The 20,835-nt window shown below is 49.0% G+C and overlaps 1 protein-coding gene across 3 annotated transcripts in view; it reads right to left on the bottom strand.

The window, feature by feature from the left end:
- FANCL (FA complementation group L) overlaps positions 1-20,835 on the bottom strand; it is a 300,676-nt gene that overhangs the window by 231,098 nt on the left and 48,743 nt on the right. For all 3 annotated transcript variants that reach the window (XM_029593734.1, XM_029593737.1, XM_029593735.1), the window contains exons 4-5: positions 14,369-14,425; positions 766-863 (exon numbers count right to left, since the gene is read on the bottom strand). In XM_029593734.1, the coding sequence (XP_029449594.1) occupies positions 766-863; positions 14,369-14,425 (155 nt within the window). The remainder of the gene's footprint in view (positions 1-765; positions 864-14,368; positions 14,426-20,835) is intronic.

The raw sequence follows: 20,835 nt of genomic DNA, 5'->3' as shown, positions 1-20,835 counted from the left end.
CCCTATATTCAGACTCTTCCTCATCGGACCCGCCGTCGATTGCTCAACGACTGAATACCTTCATCTCTGGGTTATGATGCTTGGTCGTGCGTGGGTTGGGATGTCTGGTAGCACGTTTAACTACTTTTTCACTAAGCATGGTAGTTTTTTCTCATTTGTTTCCATATGTCTCTCTAGGCTTTCGTTCAGAGACTCATGGGATGGTGGGGAGGGGAAGGGGTTACAGTTGGGGGAAGAAGGGGTATGTATTGTATAACTTGTCAGCTTGGTTTGAACTGGGGGGTGCTGCAGTAACACGCATTCCTCAGTACGTCTGTTAATTTATTCTTGCAAAACTCAATAAAAACCGTTTACACATAAAACAAATCAGAGAAAATTCTCTCAATGCACAATTAAATATGTAATTCGTTGCCAGATGTGGTTAATGCAGCTTGTGTAGCTGGGATTAAAAAACAGTTGGATAAGTTCCTAGAGAAATCCATTAACTGCAATTAATCAATAGAGAGAAACTGCTGCTTGCATCGGGATTTATTTAAATTTTGGGTATTTGCCAGGTACTTTTGACTTGGATTGGCCACTGCATTAGACAGAATACTGGGCTTGATGGACCCTTGATCTGACCTAATATGGTATTTCTTATGTTCTTAAAATACCACTCCACGTTTCATGGCCATTTTAGCCCTGCTTGTCAACACAGAAATACCTTTTTTTAAAAACAGACCCTGTACCTAATCAGCATAAAGAGTAGTAAACATGTAAACATACTTATCCCAGCCCAAATTTTCTATGTCTTTGACAAGACAAGAATAATACTGTGGAGGCGGAGGTGCATTCAGTTCTCGTTTGTTCTTCAAAGCAGCTTCCTGTGAAAATAAAGACCATATGAGTAATGACATTCAGTTTTGTTACATTTATTTTATTCATATTTCTTTTCAGTGTAGAGAACCTGGTTTCCCTAACTAAAAGGAGTGTACCAATTGATTGAGGAGGTTCGGTGTAGAAATTAGTGAGTGGTTTGGACTTTGCTCCCCTATGTGGGAACAGCAGATAGCCGTTTATAATCCCAATGCACCAACTGTCCTCATGGATTTTTAGTAACAGTTTCAAGCTGACAGGAGCTCTTTGTCCCCTGCTTGCTAATTCTTTCCTGAGTTATGGAAAGGAGTGAGGAAGTTTTCCATTTTAGATGTCGGCCTCCCATTGACTTGTCTATCCAGCCTTTAAGCTTGCACTGGACTCTTAAGCCAATTTTTGATAATTCCCTGTGGGAGACAGTCCCCCTGTTGCAATGGTTTGGGGTGTCCCTGTATTCGAGGATAGGTTTAGGGAAAGGAAGACTTACAGTGTGCACTCTCTTTTTCAGAGGACAAACAGAGACAGAAGTATATTTTGAATTAACTGTCTTTTTGCACTATCTCCTCTGTTTGGAGGCAAGAAAGGTTTATCCCCCCCCCCCCCCCTTTCTGCTTGTTTTCTCCTCTTTTTGGGTTTAAAATATTTCTGTTTCACTGGGAGCTGATGGCCCTTGGTACCCAGGACTCAGTAACCAAATCATTGAGAAGAATGACATCTCATTCCCATTAAATGACAATAAAGGAAGGAAATGAAAGGATACAAAATAAAGGTAACAAGGACTTTGTTGCTATTAACTAAAGGAAGAGTAAGGTGCCCACCAGGTGCTTCCAAGGAGTTAAAGGATTTAAGAAGAATTTAGGGCATACATTAAAACTGGGACTGAAACTATTGAGAATATATTCTGACCACCTACAGTGGGAAGAGCTCGGAAAATAAATCAGGAGTTAAAGGAGGATTGAATTAACTTCAATGTGATAAATCTGAAGTATTTGGAGTAATTGGGAAGAAGCTTCCAGTAAAAGGAGAGACTTTGTTAACGAAGGAGCAAATCTTTTGGCTGTCTTATTTGATGAACAAGAAACAGTTTGAAGCTGTAAATATTCAGTCATCTAATCAACTATCAGTAAAGAAGTTGAAAACTACTATTCTTCTCATGTGTTTATTGGATGCAGAGACAGTGTTAATTATCAGTACTGTATATAGAGGATTGAGCAAGGGCAAGTGTTCAAAAAGCTGTGATAATTTCTTTCACCCAACAGGCTATTGTTGCCTGTGTCGCCAGTTCACTTTGTTTACCTCCAACCACGGAGCATGGTCTATCACACTTCCTGAAAGAGTGAGTAATCTTCAAGCACAGCACCAGATGCCACTTGACTTCCAAGGCATGCAACAGATGATAATCACACTCATCTCTATTCCTGTCCAGTGTGGGCAGGGAAATAGACTGATTCAAATGAAACTTCAAAGCCACTTTTGGCAAAAAGTAAGGTACAGTCCTAAGCTGTACCACCCCCGGAGTCATTTGTAGAAATGGCTCACAGTAAGGAAGAGCTTGCAGCTCAGAAATCCATCATGCTAAACAGATCGCCATAAGAAAAACTGTTTTCAAGGTCAGCAGGCATGAAGAGAAAATGCAGTGGCAGAAACGTAGGACCCTCCAAAAAACTCAAGAACAGATTAAGGTCCCAAAGAAGCATCAGGAACTTGCTTAATTCCCTTCAAAATCCCAAATACATCTGGATGAGAAGAAACTGTTGTTCTGTTGACTCGGCTCCTATAGTAAGCGAGAGTTGCTACCTGCACCTTCAGAGTGTTAAGGGCCAAGCCTTTAACCAAGCCTTCCTGCAAAAATTCCAATATCAGTGGAATTTCAACTTTGAGCAGAGAACCTCACTCTTCACACCAGTTCTTGAAAACTCTCCAAACACTAACATAAGCTAGCGATTTAGAAATTTTCCTGGCTGGGAGCAAAGTAGAAATCACTGTGGAAGACTAAACATGCTTCAGCAACCGAGCCTATCAAGGGTCAAACCATAAGACCCAGATCACCATGCAACATGGGCCCCTGATGCAATAGATCCTTCCTGAGTGGTAGTCAGAGAGGACTATCCACCTATAGCCTCTGAAGATTGGCATACCATGGCCTCCGGGGCCAATCCAGAGCCACCAGAAATACAATTTCAGTCTGACTTGCAATCTTCCGAATAAGCTTGCCTAACATTGACCATGGCAGAAGGAATAAACACCCCACTTCACGGCAAAACCTGAATGACAGCATCGATGCCCAGCACTCTCGTATCCCTTCTGCGACTAAAGAACCGGAATACCTTTGCATTGCCAGAGGTTGCCAGTAAATCCAGGTATGGGAGAGAGCCTAGCACTTAACTATGAAATGAAAGGCTTAGTTTGCCAACTCCCACTCACCTGGGTCCAAGGTCTTCCTGCTGAAGAAGTCTGTCCTTACACTGTCCTCCAGGCAACATGAGAGGCAGATATGTTCTGGAGCAGCTGTTCAGCCCACACCATGAGCGCATCTACCTCCACTGACATCTGTGGCTTCTGGTTCCACCTTGATGATTGATGTAGGCTACCATTGTGGCATTGTCCAACATGATCCTTACCACTCACACTTCCAGTTGTTCATCGAACCGCAAGACGACCAGTCAAACTGCACGCACTTCCAACCAATTGATGGTCCACTGCCGCTCCTCAGCATTCCAGCAACTTTGCACCACCAACTCTTGACAGCGAACCCCCCCCCCCAACCCAGAATGCTCACATCTGTTGTGACCACTAACCAAGTCTGATGCCTCCAAGGAAAAACCTTTCCCGAGATGATTCATTTGAAACCACCACTGCAACTGGATGCTCACTTCCAATGGCAAGTGGAGTCTCACTGTGTATTCTTGGGCCTGTAAATTCCACTGGGAGAGCATCGTGCGCTGAAGGGGGCCACGTGTGCACTCTTGCCCAGGGGACTATGCCCAATGTGGCTGCCATCAATCCCAGGACCTGCAAAATAAGACCACACCGTCAAGCGAATAGTCCTTAGGATCTGAACTTGAGTAATTAACTTCTGAATGCGAATCTCAGGTAGAAATACTCTGCCCTGCTCCGTATCGAATTGCATGCCAAGATATTCTAGCATCTGAAATGACTAAATTGTGCTTGGTGAATTTTATCACCCAGCCTAGCTCCTGGAGTAAGGAGATCACCTTGCAAAATGCCAAGTGACTCTCCTCTGCACCTTTGGCCCAAATCAACCAGTCGTCCAGATACGGATGGACCAGAAAGTGCTCCTTGCATACAGACACCATTACTAACACCATGACCTTGGAGAAGGTCCTGAGTGCTATAGCTAGCCAGAAGTGCAGGGCCTGAAATTCATGACGACATCCCAGAAATGCATAGCGCAGAAAACAAAGTTCTTGGTGAATGGGAATATATAGACAGGCCTCTGTCAGGTTGAAAGACATGAGAAATTCCCCTATTTGTATTGCCATTATGAGATCTTCTGATGGGCAAGACCTTTGAGTAGTTGCTCCTCTGTAAGGATGAAACAGGCAGGAATCTCTGGAGTGGCCTCTCGCCCCAAAAGAACATGACACTGCCTTCTTGCACTCCAGCAATCAAGGAACCTTGGATTCCCCCTAGCTAGTCGCCATTTTCTCCAAATCACCGCCAAATAAGAGAACCCTTAAAGGGAAACCTTGTGAGATTGGACTGAAAATAGTGTCTGCTGACCAATTTTGCAGCCTCACCTGGCGTCTAGCAGCAATCACGGAAGCAACCCCTCTAGCGGCTGTTCACACAAGTCATAGCCTACATCAGCAAAGAATATGGCCCCCCGGTTTCATCACCGATCTGCCATTAGACCCCGCTCCTTGTATCTCCTGAGACGCACGCAAACCAGCCCAAGCCACCAGGAAGCAGCAAGAAGCAATCTGCCAATTCATTGCTATGGCTTCAAAGGCCTGATTAAGGATAGAATCAATCCTTCTATCCTTCAGGAATTGCAACTGATCCCTTGTCTTTGGATCCAAGGGATATAAACCCACTAAAGCATGCCCCCCATCCCCATTTAAACTTGCCTTCAGGGCGCTCCACTCAAGATCAATCAACTCTTGAATGGGATCCAGGAGGGGAAAGAAACAGGATGCTTTGCATAAGGCGACCAATATAGAATCCCTCTTTTGTACACCTATAGCATTCCTCAGGGTCTGAGTCAACAGCCTCGGCAACTACTCCATTTTTTTTCACAGAGATGAGAGTCCAATATGACTAAATCAAGTGGAATTTCTCCCTCATTTAGAGGAGAGAAATCCAAGTCCCCATCAGAGTCATACAACTTATGATCCACATTCCCCTGAACATCTCCAGGGACAGCTTCCCTGCGAAGCTTGCCTGCAGTGGCTGAAAAGTGGGAGCCCCGAGTATGCGAACCCCTCTTAGATGGCTGATTTGCCTCTGCTGGATGCCCCTGAAGAAAATTCTGCAGGCCCAGGAAAAACTCCACCCACAAGGAGGAGGCTGGATCCATACTAGGGCCCATAAGCCCAAAGATGACATTCTCTGACTCTTTCCTCAGAGCATGTTTAAAAGATGAGGTAAGAGAGGCTATTTTAGCCAAAAGATCTTCCATTCAAAAATTGGAAGAACATCCCATCAGAAGAAAATAGGATTAAGCATAAGCATTGGCAAGTTAAACATTGATAAGTCAGGCTAAGAGAAAATTTGAAAATAATTTGGCCACAGAGGCAAAAACTCACAATAAAAATTTTTTAAAATATGTCCAAAGCAGAAAGCCTGCAAGGGAGTCGGCTGGACCATAGAATGGTCAAGGGATTAAAGGGACACTTAGATAAGATAAGGTCATCGTGGAAAATGTAAACAATTTCTTTGCTTCAGTGTTTACTGAAGAGGATATCAGAGAGACACCCGTTCCGGAGAAGGTTTTCATAGGTGATGATTCAGATCAACTGAACCAAATCACGGTGAACCTGGAATATGTGGAAGGCTTGATTGACAAAATGAAGAGTAGTAAATCACCTGGACCAGATGGTATACACCCCAGGGTTCTGAAAGAACTAAAAAACTGAAATTTCAGACCTATTAGTAAAACTGTATAACCTATCATTAAAATCGTCCAATGTACCTGAAGATTGGAAGATGGCCAATGTAACCCCTAGATTTAAAAATGGATCCAGATGTGATCCAGGAAACTACAGACCAGGGAACCTGACTTCAGTGCCAGGAAAAATCGTGGAAAGTGTTATAAAGAATAAAATCACAAAACATTTAGATAGACATGGTTTGATGGGACACAGCCTACATGGATTTACCCAAGGGAATTCTTGCCTTAGAAATCTCCTACATTTTTTTGAAGCGGTGAATAAACAAGTGGATAAAGGTGAATCGGTAGATGTGGTGTATCTGGATTTTCAGAAAGCGTTTGACAAAGTCCCACATGAGAGGCTTCTAAGAAAAACTAAAAAGTCAAAGGATAGGAGGTGATGTCCTTTTATGGATTGTAAGTTGGTAAGAAAACAGGAAAGGAAAATTAGTTATTACCTGTTAATTTTCGTTCCTGTAGTACCTCGGATCAGTCCAGACTGTGGGTTGAGCCTCCTTTCCAGCAAGTGGAGACAGACTAAAACTGAAAGGATATCCTAAATGAGGACAGAGCCTATCCTATACCCTTCAGTATAACGACTGTCAAAGCAGAAAATAACAAAACCAGAGTAGGATCAAGCAAGCAACGATAAAGCTCAATGGAGCAACTGTAAAAACAATGAATGAAACATGTTATGCCTAACTGCTCTTGCATATCTTGGTACTTGGACAACCAAGGCTTCCGGTGTATTTGCTCAGTATTCTTGCCCAAAAATGATGTATTAAAATCTGCAACCTGCAAGAACAAGCTTCGAGAGGACAGAAAGAGACAAACAGGGAAGGGCGCCTGGACTGATCCGTGGTACTACAGGAACAAAATTAACAGGTAAGAACTAATTTTCCTTTCCCTGTACATACCCGGATCAGTCCAGACTGTGGGATGTACCAAAGCTTCCCTAAACTGGGTGGGATTGAGACACTTGGAGCCCAAAAGAACCAAAAAGTGGTGCCTGCACATCCAGGCGGTAGCGTCGATCAAAAATATACAAGGACGTCCAAGTGCGGCACTGCAAAACTCCTACGGAGAGACCGATTGAACGTTCGCCCAGGAAGTAGCTCAAGAACGCAGTGAATGAGCCGTTTGGTCCTCGGGAACAGCCCGACCTTGAAAAAGAGAGTCAGAGGAGATCGCTTCTTTCAACTACCGTGCAATAATGGTCTGAGAAGCCGGCTTACCCCGATTGGGCCCACTCCAGAGGACAGAAAGATGGTCCGAGACAAAAGTCATTGGAAACCTGGAGGTAGCGAAGTAGAACTCGTATGGCATCAAGTTTACGGAGATCGTCCCCAGTCGCAGGAAAAACACAGGGAGTTCTGTCGACTGGTGGACATGGAGGTTAGAAGAACAGACACTAAGAAGGAAGGGCCCGTTAGGAGGGAAACCCCGGAATCAGAAAATCGCAAAAAAGGTTCCCGACAGGACAGCGCTTGGATCTCCGAGATCCAACGAGCAGGGGAGATAGAAACCAGAAAGACAGCCTTAAGCAAAAGAGCTTTCAAGGTAGCTCGATGGAGAGTTTCGAACAGAGCCGCGCAGAGGGCCCAAAAGAACAGATTAAAATTCCATGAACGGCAAGCGGCTGAGAAGGTGGACGTAGATGCTTGATGCCCTTCAAGAACCAAAGCACAGCCGGGTGTCCCGCTCAGTGATGACCATCTACCCGACCCAGGAGAGAGCCGAGAGGGTAGACCTGTATGCGCCGAGAACGAAGGAAAGACCCTCGGAGAGACTTTCTTGGAGAAGAGAGGACTGATGAGAAGGGGGCGGAGTACGCTGAGAAACCAGACTCCGCACAAACGGACAAACACATTCCAGATACGCACGTACGCCAGGGAAGTCGACTGTGTCCGGGCCCGCAACAAGATGGAAATGACCTCCCCCTAATAGCCCTTGCGCCTTAGACATCGCCGTTCAAAAGTCAGGCCGCTAGACAGAAGCGAGCGGCCTGGTCGAAAAATACAGGTCCCTGCCGAGGGAGCCGAGGAAGATGGAGTAGCCGTAGAGGTCTGTCCGGCGCTAGGTTGAGAAAAACAGCGAAAGTACGGCCTGTGCGTCCACTCTGGTGCTACCAGGGCTACGAGACCCCGGTGGAGTTCTATTCTTCTGAGAACTTTCCCGACCAGGGGCCACGGGGGGAGCACGTACAGGGGGACGTCCGTCGACCAAGAGAGAGCCAGAGTATCTACGCCCTCCGAGCCGTGTCACCTCCAGCGGCAGAAAAACCAATTTGCCTTGGCATTGCAAACGGTCGCCATGAGGTCCAGGTGGGAGGGGACCACCTGCCGATGATGAGGTGCATGGCTGCAGAGAGTTCCCACTCCCCCAGATCGAGTGACTGCCGACTGCGAAAATCGGCCAGAACATTCCCCTTGCCCGCGATGTAGGAGGCCACCGGGCACTGTAGATGTCGCTCTGCCCCGGTGAAGAGACTGATGGTTTCCCGGGCCATCAGCGGACTGAGGGCACCTCATTGGCGAGTGACGTAAGCCAGTGTGGTGAACGTGGCGGAACAAGACCCGTATCGCCTTGGCACGGATGAGAGGGAGAAATTCCAGGAGAGCTAGGAACACCGCCCGAGCCTCCAACCGAAGGATGTGCCAGCGAGACTGAGCCGCTGACCAGATCCTCTGGGCGTACTGGGAGAGGCAGACCCAAGAGACTGGTATCTGTGGCTACTATCGTTCACTGAGGGAGTTGGAGAGGAATTCCCTGTAGCAAAGAGGAAGGGAAAAAACACCCTGCAAGGTGGCAACGGTAGAGTCCAAAAACGGAAGGACTGTGTGAAACTGTGCCACCACTGGCTGCCAGCGGGACAGCAAAGCTGTCTGGAATGGGCGCATAATTGCAAGAGCCCAAGGGCCGATGTCAATGGCAGGAGCCAAGGAGTCCAAAACCTACCAGTAGGCACAAACCGTCGGAGAAGGCAGCAAGATACGACTCTGAATCTAGTCGAACTTGAGAGCCCGCGCGCGGGGCAAGAGGACCTTGCCCATCCGGGTGTCAAAGTGTGCTCCCAGGAACCCAAAATCCTGGGAGGGCTGAAGGTTGCTCTTGGAGAATCCAGCACGCACCCGAGAGACGCGAGAAGAGCTAATACGCGATCCACTGCCTGTCGGCAAGGAGCAGTGCCTTGGCCCTGACGAGCCAGACGTCCAGGTAGGGGAGAACAAGGATACCTTCCTGGCGGAGAGCTGCCGGTACCACCACCATTGACTTCGGAGGAGGTGCGAGGCGTCGTCGCGAAAACAAAAGGAAGGACCCTGAACTGAAAGTCTCGGCGAACGTGAAGAGACTACGGTGCCGCGATGAATCAGAAAATGGGAAGACTCCGCAGTCAAAGCGAGTGAGGCGAGGAACTCTCCGGGGAGAAAATGGCACGAGGACCGCTCGCAAAGTTTCCATGTGGAAAAAACTGGATCTTAAAAGCCCGGTTGACTCGTTTAAGGTCGAAAATCGGAAGTATACCCGTCCTGTTGGAGAACGACAAAGCAAATAGAAAACTGGCCTGCGGCAAGTAAGCTGGCAGGAACCGGGATCACCTGACCCAGACACAGAAGCCTGGCAGGGGTGTGCTCCACCGCTTGTAACTGGGACCGACCGCACGGGGAAAATAGAAAAAAGGATCCCGAAAATCTCGAGCAAAGCGAAAGCATACCCAACTCTAAGAACGTCGAAGACCCACTGGTCTGGAATGATTGTAACCCATTCCACGAAAAAACAGAGAAAAGTGACCGCCTAGGAAGGAGCCGAGGAACAAGTCCAGCGAACTTTGTTGTGCGGCAGGTGTAAGGATGGAGTGCGTGGGCTGGCCCCCACGAAAAGGCTGGGACCAAGACTGCGAGCAAGAAGGAAAACCCCAGGAAGAGTCACCCTGCTCGCGTGGGGTATACCGTTTCCGGCCTCGACAACATGTACGAGAGGGACGGGATGATTTCGGATGGTCCTCCTGAAGCTTACAGAACTTACCTTTCCCTAAGAATCCATAGCTTCTGAAGGTCCTTGCGAAAGAGCAGCTTACCTTAGAACGGCAACGTGCCCCACCGGGATTTGGAGGACGGATCGGCCGACCAATGGCACAGCCAGAGGAGACATTTGGCGGACATCGCCGAGGCCATCACTGTTGTCTGGACGCGGAGAAGGTCGTATGCGCAGCCTCTGCCCACTGGAGGTCCCAGGTGCAGAGCAACTGTTAAACTCTCCTGAGACCTGCCCGCAGCATGAGAGTGCTGCAAAGAGCCGCACGCACCCCCAGCGCCAGAACATCGAAATTGCGCTTCACATGAGCCTCGAGCATGCGGACCTGGGCGTTTTGGAAGCCAGGAAAACCTCCTGTATCGTGCCCGCAAAAGGTAGTCCACGGAGGGATAATAATATATATATATATTTTTTTTTTTTTTTTAATCTAAGCATACCTCTGGGAGGGGGAGCTTGTCCAGGGCACGGCCCGCCTGCTATGCCCGCAGGCGCAACAACTTGTGCGGGGGAGGAAAGGGGAAGGCGCTTTCTGGATCCCTGATTCCCGCCAGGACCGGGTCCATATCCGTGGGGCCGTAAGGGTGCCCCATAAGACCCTGGGGACGTCCCTCTCTAGGGGAGGGAAGGGTTATCTTCGCATCCGGATTGGCGGCAGGATCCGGGGGGGTACCGGAGCCACTTGGGAGACCGGGGGAAGAGGGGGCACCCCAGAACCACCCGTGCCCCAAGGAACCCCGGGGGCTCCGCAGCCGGCCTAAACTTCAATGGCGCGGAGCGGGGAAATTTTTTTTATTTTATTTTTTGTTGGGGGGGGGGGTCAAGGGGGGGCCTTCCCCCGCCTCCTGCAGGCTAGCTAAAGAGGATCTGCGGAGGAGGAGGGCACAACTAGTGAAAAAACGAGCCCTGGAAGCCCCGGGTGGGGGAGGCGAGAGGGTGACAGAGAACCCATTCTGGGGGGCCGCGGGGCTCAAATCGGGGGGTAGCTACAAAAAAAAAAAAATCGGCCCCCCAGCCCCAGGGAGCTCCGAAAACGGAGCAGATAAATCCAAAATGGCCACCATTCCCGAGCTTTCCCGACCCGGGAACGGCCTGGCCAAGCTTTGGGGAGTCGATCCCCGGGCTAAATTTGCCTGCCCTGCCAAGGGGGGACCTTCCCCACCCGGCAGGGAGGCAGAGAAGAAGCCCCTTCACAAAACATTTGAAGGGGGCTGCAGAGAAAGGGCAGGCTGCCTGCCGCGGCAAAGAGAGCCGTCTGAAGAAAACAAGCTGCAGAGAAAAAAATTTGATTGACTGCCTGGAAGCCCGGAGTGAAGCAGGGGGGATCCTGCTGACTCCTGCTTGTCTGGCTGCCGGTTCAAGCCCAGGTGAGGAACAAAGTGAAATAATATTGGTCCGCTGCTGTAGGAAAGTATTAAAAGTACTGGAAATACTTTTAAACTTAACCTGTTTCTGTGTCTCTGGAAATTTTTTTTTTTTTTTAAACTGAGCACAGCAGCATAAATTTAAGACCCTTCGGCAGCCGGGGGGGGGGGGGGGGGGGGGGGGAAAGAGACGAGACCTGGACAGACTCTGTCCCCACACCTGGAAGCGATAACGGACACAGGCTATGCACTGCACAAGGGGCCAAGCCCCCCCCTGAGTCCGGCAAAAGCCAGGAGACTGAGCAGTCTCCTGAAGAAAAATTCTGCAGACTTTCTAACCTTCCAATTTTATTGTAACAGGAAGAAAAAACCACATAAATCCCTAAGGAATAAGTACTTGCTTGATCCGTAAGGAAAAGAAGAAGGAAAAGGCTGACCAGCCTAAAGCAGAGAACGAAGGGTGAGCTGCTGCACCTGCTGGGAGACAGACGAATACTGAAGGGTATAGGATAGGCTCTGTCCTCATATAGGATATCCTTTCAGTTTTAGTCTGTCTCCACCTGCTGGAAAGGAGGCTCAACCCACAGTCTGGACTGATCCGGGTACGTACAGAGAAACAGTAGGATTAAATGGTCAGTTTTCACTGTGAAAAAAGGTAAAACAGTGGAGTGCCTCAGGGATCTGTACTTGGACTGGTGCTTTTTAATATATTTATAAATGATACGGAAAGGGGTACAATGAGTGAGGTGATCAAATGTGCAGATGTCACAAAATTATGCAGAGTAGTTAAATCTCAAGTGGATTCTGATGAATTGCAGGAACACCTTGCTAAACTAGAAAATTGAGCTTCCAAATGGCAGATTAAATTTAATGTGGACAGTGCAAAGTGATGCATATAGGGAATAACAACCCTTGCTGTAGTTACATAATGTTAGGTTCTATCTTAGGAGTTACCACTCAGGAAAGAGATCTAGGCGTCATAGTGGATAATACATTGAAATAGTCGGCCCAGTGGGCTGAGGCAATCAAAAAAGCAAACAGAATGTTAGGAATTAAGAAGGGAATGGAAAATAATGGAGGATGTCATAATGTCTCTTATCGCTCCATGGTGAGACTGCACCTTGAATACTATGTGCAATTCTGGTCACCATATCTCAAAAAAGATATAGCTGCACTGGATAAAGTGAAGAGAAGGGGCGACCAAAATGGTAAGGAGCATGGAACGGCAGCCCTATGAGGAAAGGCTAAAGAAGTAGGACTGTTCAGTTTTGGAGAAGAGACTAGGGGGGATATGACAGAAGTCTACGAAATCATGAAAGGACTTGAACAAGTTAATGTAAATCTGTTATTTAGTCTCTCAGATAATAGAAGGACCAGGGGGCACTCCATGAAGTTAGCAAGTAGCTCATTTAAAACAAATCAAAGAATTCTTTCACTCAGTGCATATTTAAGCTCTGGAATTAATTGCCAGAGGATGTGGTTACCGCAGTTTGTGTAACTGGGCTTAAAAAAAAGTTTTGGATAAATTCCTAGAGGATAAATCCATAAACTGCTATGATGGTAATTAATAAGCAATAGCTGCAAATGATCTAATGTTTGGGTACTTGCGACTAGGATTTGCCACTGTTGGAAACAGGATACTGAGATTGACAGACCCTTGGTTTGACCCAGTATGACATATCTTATGTTCTTATGGGAACAAAGTGCGAGGGGACCTGTCTGCTGTCTCAACTTCCACCCCACTCCCCTCCGGAGCCACCATAGCCTGAGGGGATGTTCCAACATCTGTAGCAGCCAAATTGCCAAGAAAATCTAAACAGTGCAGACACAGACTTAAAGAAAGTGATGGCTCAATTGCCCTTATACGGCAAGCCTCACATATAGCAAGGCCCTTTGACATTTCCGCCCCCGGCACCATGGCTTTCCTGCACTCAGCTCTAGGCAGCCTCCTGCACAAACCACGCCCAGGAGTACATGTGCAAACATATGCCCAAAACTGCGTTGCAGGCTACACCCACAAGTATCCCCATGTGCAAATATGTGCTCAAATCTAGGCCTTCGCTTTACGTGCACAAGTACATGGGCATGTGCACGCCCACATCAGGTCACCGCTGCGCAAGAATGCACACACTCGCCTATTCTTGCGAGAAAAAAATCTGCCACCGCAGCCTACCACGCTGCTGCCGAACCAAGTCGGAGAAGTGGGGCCTAGTTCAAAAGCTGCTCAACCTGCCAAACTCAAGCCCCCTCTACTTTACACTAATTCCCCAAAGAAGTGAGAGGGGGAAAAGGGGGGTAAGAGACGTCTAGGAACACATGTAATTGGGGGGGGGGGGGGGGGGGGGGGGGGGGAGAACCCACACACCTGAGTTTAGTCCTCCCTGGCTGACAGCATAATTGGGTCACTGGCTACAGGAGGAGAGGGCACAAGCCTTTACTGTTGAGCAACACTGATTTATTTATTTTTTATAAAGCCTTTGCCAGGTCAAGCTCCCAGACTTGAATCGCTCAACAGAGGGAGGAACTAAATGGGTGTCATCTCAGGAGCTCAAGCAGGGCATCTAAATCTTCTATTTTCTCCTATTTTTCTTCTCCTTATTCATTTATTTTTTTAAATCACAAGCAATCCCCACTAGGGAGATGCATGTCCACCATCTGCTAGAGGTGGAGAATAGTGGCAGGCTGATATCTGGGCAAGCCCAAATTGTCTGACGTCAGAGAGTCAGCTATACTCCATCTCCATCTGCTGGTAGGAGTGCATAACCCACTGGTGTGGACTGGCCTGCCTGAGTGCAGAGGAAATAAGTTTGAAATACAATTTCAACTAAATGCAAACATATTGGAGTACTTTTTTTGCACTACAAAATAGTGAAAAATCATTTAAAAAAATTGTTAAGAGGACTGTTCTGTAGCAGTTTCATTAACCATAACCATGAAAATGCAAGCAATGGGATAAAAGTGAAATCTAATAGTGCAATGATCTCTTAGCACATTTATTACTTACCAAAATAGTCTTCAGCTCGAGCATAAAGCTACCCAAATCACAACTGTGCTGCAGCCTCTATGGATAAGGACATTGACAGTTATTTTTCGGCATCTTTGAAAATTAGATTGCTTACCAAAAACAGGATTCTCCATGGAAAGCAGGATGAATTAGTCCTGACATGTGGGCAATTTCATCTGACAGTGCCGAACGGACCCATCTCTCTAGCTCAGTAGAATTTCTACTAAGGAGCATGTACAGGAGTTCCCCAATATGCATGCTGCCTCATAAGCCCCTCAGCCAATTCTAGAGAGGAAAATTAGTTCTTACCTGTTAATTTTCGTTCCTGTAGTACCACGGATCAGTCCAGACAGTGGGTTGAGCCTCCTTTCCAGCAGGTGGAGACAGACTAAAACTTGCAGGATGCCCTATATCAGGACAGAGCCTATCCTCTCACCCTTCAGTATAACGTATGTCAAAGCATAAAACAATAAACCCAAGAATAGGATTTATTTATTTATTTAAGGTTTTTATATACCGGCATTAGTATGCAAACATCATGCCGGTTTACATTGGAACTAAAAAGGAGGAAAGGAAATACAATGAACAGGGGTATTGGGAGGGGGCATAGCATAGGCTGCAGAGGAGATAAAGGCAAGGAAGCGGACAGTAAACTGTGATGAACTATGTACAGTATGGAGTATAACTATAAATACATTATAAATACATTATATACAGGGCTGTGGATCAATTGTGTTAGTCAAGAGGACAGAGGGGGCAGGGTGGAGCGGGAAAGAGAGGTCTATTCGAGGTAGGCTATTCGGAAGAGCCAGGTCTTTAGTTTCTTTCTAAATTTTGCGTAGCATGATTCGAGTCTAAGGGGGGGTCGGAAGGGAGTTCCAGTGCCTGGGGCCTGCGATGGAGATTGCTCTATCCCTTGTAGAAGAGAGGTGGGCTTTTTTAAGGGAAGGTATGGTAAGGGTACCTTTATTGACAGTTCTGGTGGGCCGGTCAGAGCGTGTAAAGATGAGCGGGTCATCAAGCCAGTCAGAGTTATGGGAGTAAAGGGATTTGTGGATAATGGACAGGGTTTTGAAGAGGGTACGGGATGTGATGGGGAGCCAATGAAGGTCTTTGAGTATGGGGGTGATATGTTCAAATTTCTTGGTGTTAGTGATGACTCTAGCAATGGAATTCTGGAGCATTTGTAGGGGTTTGATGGAGGAGGAGGGGAGTCCAAGGAGGAGGGCATTGCAGTAGTCAAGTTTTGAAGAGAGGGTGGCCTGAATGACAGTCCGGAAGTCTTGGTTGTGGAGGAGGGGTTTCAGCTTTTTTAGAATATTTAGCTTGAAAAATCCCTCTTTGAGGATGGAGTTAATATGTTTTTTTAGGTTTAGTTGCTGGTCCAGGGTAACCCCAAGGTCTCTTACGTGTGTTTGCGATGACGTGACTTTAAAGGCAGGGTCGTTGGAGATTAGGGGTTTGGGGGGTTGGTGTGGGGATATGAGGAGTAGTTCAGTTTTAGAGGTGTTGAGGGCGAGGTGGATATGTGTGAGGAAGTCATTTATGGAGGAGAGGCAAGATTTCCAGTGTGCTAGGGTGTTGGATAGGGAATTCTGAATAGGGATGATGATTTGCACATCATCGGCGTAGAGGTAGAATTTGAGGCCGAGGTCAGTGAGTAGGTGACATAGGGGGGTGAGGTAGATGTTGAATAAGGTGGAGGAGAGGGAGGAACCTTGCGGGACGCCTTGGGACAGGGGGTAGGGTGCTGATTCAGCGCATCCAATTTTGACGGAGAATTTCCTGTTGGATAGGTAGGATTTGAACCATAGGAGGGCGGTGCCTGAGATGCCAATTTCGGACAGTCGGGTGAGAAGTTTGTTGTGATCAATGGTGTCGAAGGCCGCGGAGATGTCTAGTAGGGCAAGGAGGTAGCTTCTACCTTGGTCCATGCCTCTGAGGATGTGATCTGAGAGGGTGAGGAGGAGGGTTTCCGTGTTGAAATGTTTGCGGAAACCAAATTGGGTGGGGTGCAGTATTTTGTGGTTTTCTAGGTGCTCTGTGAGTTGTGCGTTGACAATTTTTTCCATGACTTTGGAGATGAGAGGAAGGTTAGAGATTGGACAGAAGTTAGAAGGATTTTTGGGGTCTAGAGAGGGTTTCTTGAGTAGGGGTTTGACAATTGCTTGTTTGAGTGAGTCGGGGACGCATCCTGATGAGATGGATGAATTAATGATGTCGGCAATTGGTTTGGCGATGGAGTTTGGTATGGAAAGGAGGCTTTTTGTGGGTATGGTATCAGATGGGTGACAGGCTGGGCGGAGCTTTTTTAGAACTGCTTCGACTTCCTTAGGTGAGGTGGGCTCCAGACTTTCAAGTGTGGAGGTGATGAGGTTGGCGTGGGGGGAGGAGATAGGGAGGGTTGTGGTTGTGGGGTATTGGAATCTGAGAAGGATGTTGGAGATTTTATTGAGAAAGAATTGGGCAATTTCTTCACATTTGGCGAAGGCGTCGCTGTCGAGGGATGCAGCTTGGGGTGACTTTGTAAGGTTGGAGACATAGGTGAACAGCGCCTTTGGGTTATACATGTATTCATGGATTTTGGAGGCATAGAAGTTGCGTTTGGTGTTAAGGGTGGAGGTTCTGTATAGATGAAGGGCGGATTTGTAGGTGGAGGCGTTATGGGGGGATGGGGCCTTGCACCAGATTCTTTCCAAGTGCCTAAGCTTGTGTTTTAGGGTTTTCAGCTCAGGTGTGTACCAAGGCTGGCGGTTTGTGGTCGATTGTTTCAGTTCGCGTCTGGATATTGGACATAGTTTATCAGCAATATCAAGAGTGATTTTGTTCCAGGATGAGAGGGCGACTTCAGGGTTGGAGCAGTCAAGGTTTGGTAATTCATTAGAGATGGCTTGGGACAGTTCCTCGCTAGAGCAGGGTTTTCTGGAGACAAAGGTTGTGTTATGTGCTGGCTTGGGTGAGGGAGGTATGTTGAGAGTAAGTGATGCTTCGATTAGGAAATGGTCTGACCAGGGGACTGGGGAGCAGGAGGGGGGGGTGGGGGGGGAGTAACGGAGGTGTGGGGGGAGTAACGGAGCAACCATAGATTAATGTGGGGGGAGTAACGGAGCAACCATAGATTAATGTAGAAGCATGGTATACCTATACGCTCTTGCATAAACTTGGTATAAAATAACCACCAAGGCTTCCGGTGTAAATGCTCAGTAATCTTGCACCAAGGAAAGTATGAAAATCTGCAGACCTGCAAGAAAACAAGCTTCGAGAGGACAGAAGACAGACAGGGAAGGGTGTCTGGACTGATCCGTGGTACTACAGGAACGAAAATTAACAGGTAAGAACTAATTTTCATTTCCTGTAGGTACCCGGATCAGTCCAGACAGTGGGATGTACCAAAGCTTCCCTAAACTGGGTGGGACCGAGACAGTCCTGATCGAAGCACTTGCCGCCCAAAGGAACCGAACACCGGAGCGTGTACATCCAGACGGTAGTGCCGAGCAAAAGTGTGCAGAAACGTCCAAGTGGCGGCCCTGCAAATCTCCTGCGGGGAGACAGATTGACTCTCCGCCCACGAAGTAGCCTGAGAACACAGAGAATGGGCCTTCAGACCCTCAGGAAGCGGACGACCTTGACAAAGATACGCCGAGGAAATGGCTTCCTTCAACCACCGCGGAATCGTGGTCTTAGAAGCCTGCTTACCGCGGTTGGGACCACTCCAAAGGACGAAGAGATGGTCCGATATCCGGAAGTCATTGGTGACCTGGAGATAGTGAAGCAAGACTCGTTTCACATCTAGCCGACGAAGGTCGCCACCCGCCGTACCCGCAATCTCCTCCAGAGAGAACGCTGGGAGTTCGACCGACTGGTTGACATGAAAAGCGGAGACAACCTTAGGCAGGAACCGTCCTGAGAGAAACCCCGGAATCGGAGAAACGCAAGAAGGGCTCCCGACAGGACAGCGCCTGAAGCTCAGAAATACGGCGAGCAGAGGAAAAAGAGACCAGAAAGACAGTCTTTAGAGTAAGATCCTTGAGCGTAGCATGGCGAAGAGGCTCGAAGGGAGCCGCACAGAGAGCACGAAGGACCAGGTTGAGACTCCACGACGGACACGTGGCCCGAGAGGGGGGGGCGGAGGTGTCTAACGCCCCTCAGGAAACAAATCACGTCAGGGTGAGCTGCTAAGGCATGACCGTCCACCCGACCCAGGAGAGAGCCGAGCGCCGAGACTTGAACGCATAGAGAACTGAAGGACAGGCCCTTAGAGAGACCCTTCTGAAGAAAAGAAAGAATCAAAGGAATCGAAGCGGAGCGCGCAGTGACACCCGCCTCCGTACACGCGGACTCAAAAACTTTCCAGATGCGCACATAGGCCAGAGAAGTCAACTGCTTCCGGGCTCGCAACAGGGTGGAGATGACCTCCTCCCTATAACCTTTGCGCCTCAGGCGACGCCGTTCAAAAGCCAAGCCGCAAGACTGAAGCGATCGGCCTGGTCGAAAAATACAGGCCCCTGCCAGAGGAGAGGGAGATGACCGAGGCGCAGGGGCCTGTCCACCGCTAGATTGATGAGATCCGCGAACCACGGCCTTCGCGGCCACTCGGGAGCGACGAGAATCACCGGTCCCGGAGCTCGATTCTCCTGAGAACTTTCCCCACCAGTGGCCACGGGGGAAACACGTACAGAAGGACGTCCGCTGGCCAAGGTAGAGCCAGAGCATCCACGCCCTCTGCGCCGTGCTCCCTCCAGCGGCTGAAGAACCGATTGGCCTTGGCATTGCGCAGAGTCGCCATGAGGTCGAGGTGAGGAGGACCCCACCTGTCCACTATCAGAGCCATGGCCGCGTCCGAGAGCTCCCACTCTCTCGGATCAAGTGACTGCCGGCTGAGGAAGTCGGCTTGAACATTGTCTTTTCTGGCGATGTGAGAAGCCGCAAGGCACTGAAGGTGATGCTCCGCCCAAGCGAGGAGACGGCTGGCTTCTAAGGCTACCAGGGGACTGCGAGTGCCCCCTTGGCGACTGATGTAGGCGACTGTGGTGGAATTGTCGGACAGGACTCGTACCGCCTTGCCATGGATCAGGGGAAGGAACTCCTGAAGGGCCAGGTGGACCGCCAAAGTTTCCAGTCGATTGATGTGCCAGCACGACTGAGTCTGGGACCATGTCCCCTGGGTGGACTGAGAAAGGCAGACCGCAACCCAGCCCAACAGGCTGGCGTCCGTGGTTACTATCGTCCACTGTGGAGCTTGAAGAGGCATCCCTTGCAGGAGATGAGGAAGAGACAGCCACCACTGTAATTCGTCGGTAGTAGACTCCAAGAACGGAAGGACTACGTGGAACTGCTCCGACACTGGTTGCCAACGAGACAGCAAAGCTTTCTGTAACGGACGCATATGAGCAAAGGCCCAAGGGACCAGATCGATGGTAGAAGCCATGGAGCCAAGGACTTGGAGATAATCCCAGGCTGTCGGGGAAGATAGCGCAATAAGATTCTGGACCTGATCGATCAGCTTGAGGGCTCGCGCCCGAGGTAAGAATACCTTGCCTACTTGGGTGTCGAAGTGTGCTCCCAGAAATTCCAACTCCTGGGAGGGCTGAAGCATGCTCTTGGAAAAGTTCACTATCCACACGAGAGAGGCAAGGAGCTCTAAGACGCGATCCACCGCCCGCCGGCAAGAGGTCTCCAACTTGGCCCTGATGAGCCAATCATCCAAATAGGGATGGACGAGAATCCCCTCCCGGCACAAGGCTGCTGCCACTACTACCATGACCTTCGTGAAGGTGCGAGGAGCGGTCACGAGGCCGAAGGGGAGAGCTCGAAACTGGAAGTCCTGGTTGAGAATGTGGAATCTGAGATACTTCTGGTAGTCGCGGTGGATGGGAATATGAAAATATGCTTCTGCGAGATCGAGGGAAGCAAGGAACTCTCCGGAACGAACCGCCGCAATGACCGCCCGTAGGGTTTCCATGCGGAAGTGGGGGATCTTGAGGGCCCGATTGACCCTCTTGAGGTCCAGGAGTGGGCGGAAGGACCCATCCTTTTTTGGCACGGTGAAGTAAATAGAATACTGGCCGGCGCCAATTTCCCCTTTTGGGACTGGGACCACCGCCCCCAGATCCAGAAGCTTGGAGAGTCTGGACCACCGCGTCCCTCTTGGCCCGGCCTCAGGGGAGAACAGAAAGAGATCTGGAAGTTCCCTGACGACTTCGAAAGCGTACCCGTCTCCGATAATGTCGAGGACCCACTGATCCGATGTGATTTTGACCCATTCCTCGAAAAACAGGGAGAGGCGTCCGCCGAGGTAAGGGACAGAGGAATGGGTCGGCTGAACTTCATTGTGTGGCAGGTTTAGCGGTGGTACGCACGGGCTGGCCCTCGCGAAAAGGCCGCCTGCCTCGAAAGGATTGCGACCAGGACTGCGCACGAGAAGACCCCCTTTCAGCACCGTCCCGCCCGCGAGAAGCGGAGCGACG

Source organism: Rhinatrema bivittatum, chromosome 3 (assembly GCF_901001135.1).
Source record: "Rhinatrema bivittatum chromosome 3, aRhiBiv1.1, whole genome shotgun sequence".
NCBI classification, from domain to species: domain Eukaryota; kingdom Metazoa; phylum Chordata; class Amphibia; order Gymnophiona; family Rhinatrematidae; genus Rhinatrema; species Rhinatrema bivittatum.
Note: the sequence above shows the minus strand (reverse complement) of the source record. Positions and strands in the feature narration are given on the sequence as shown.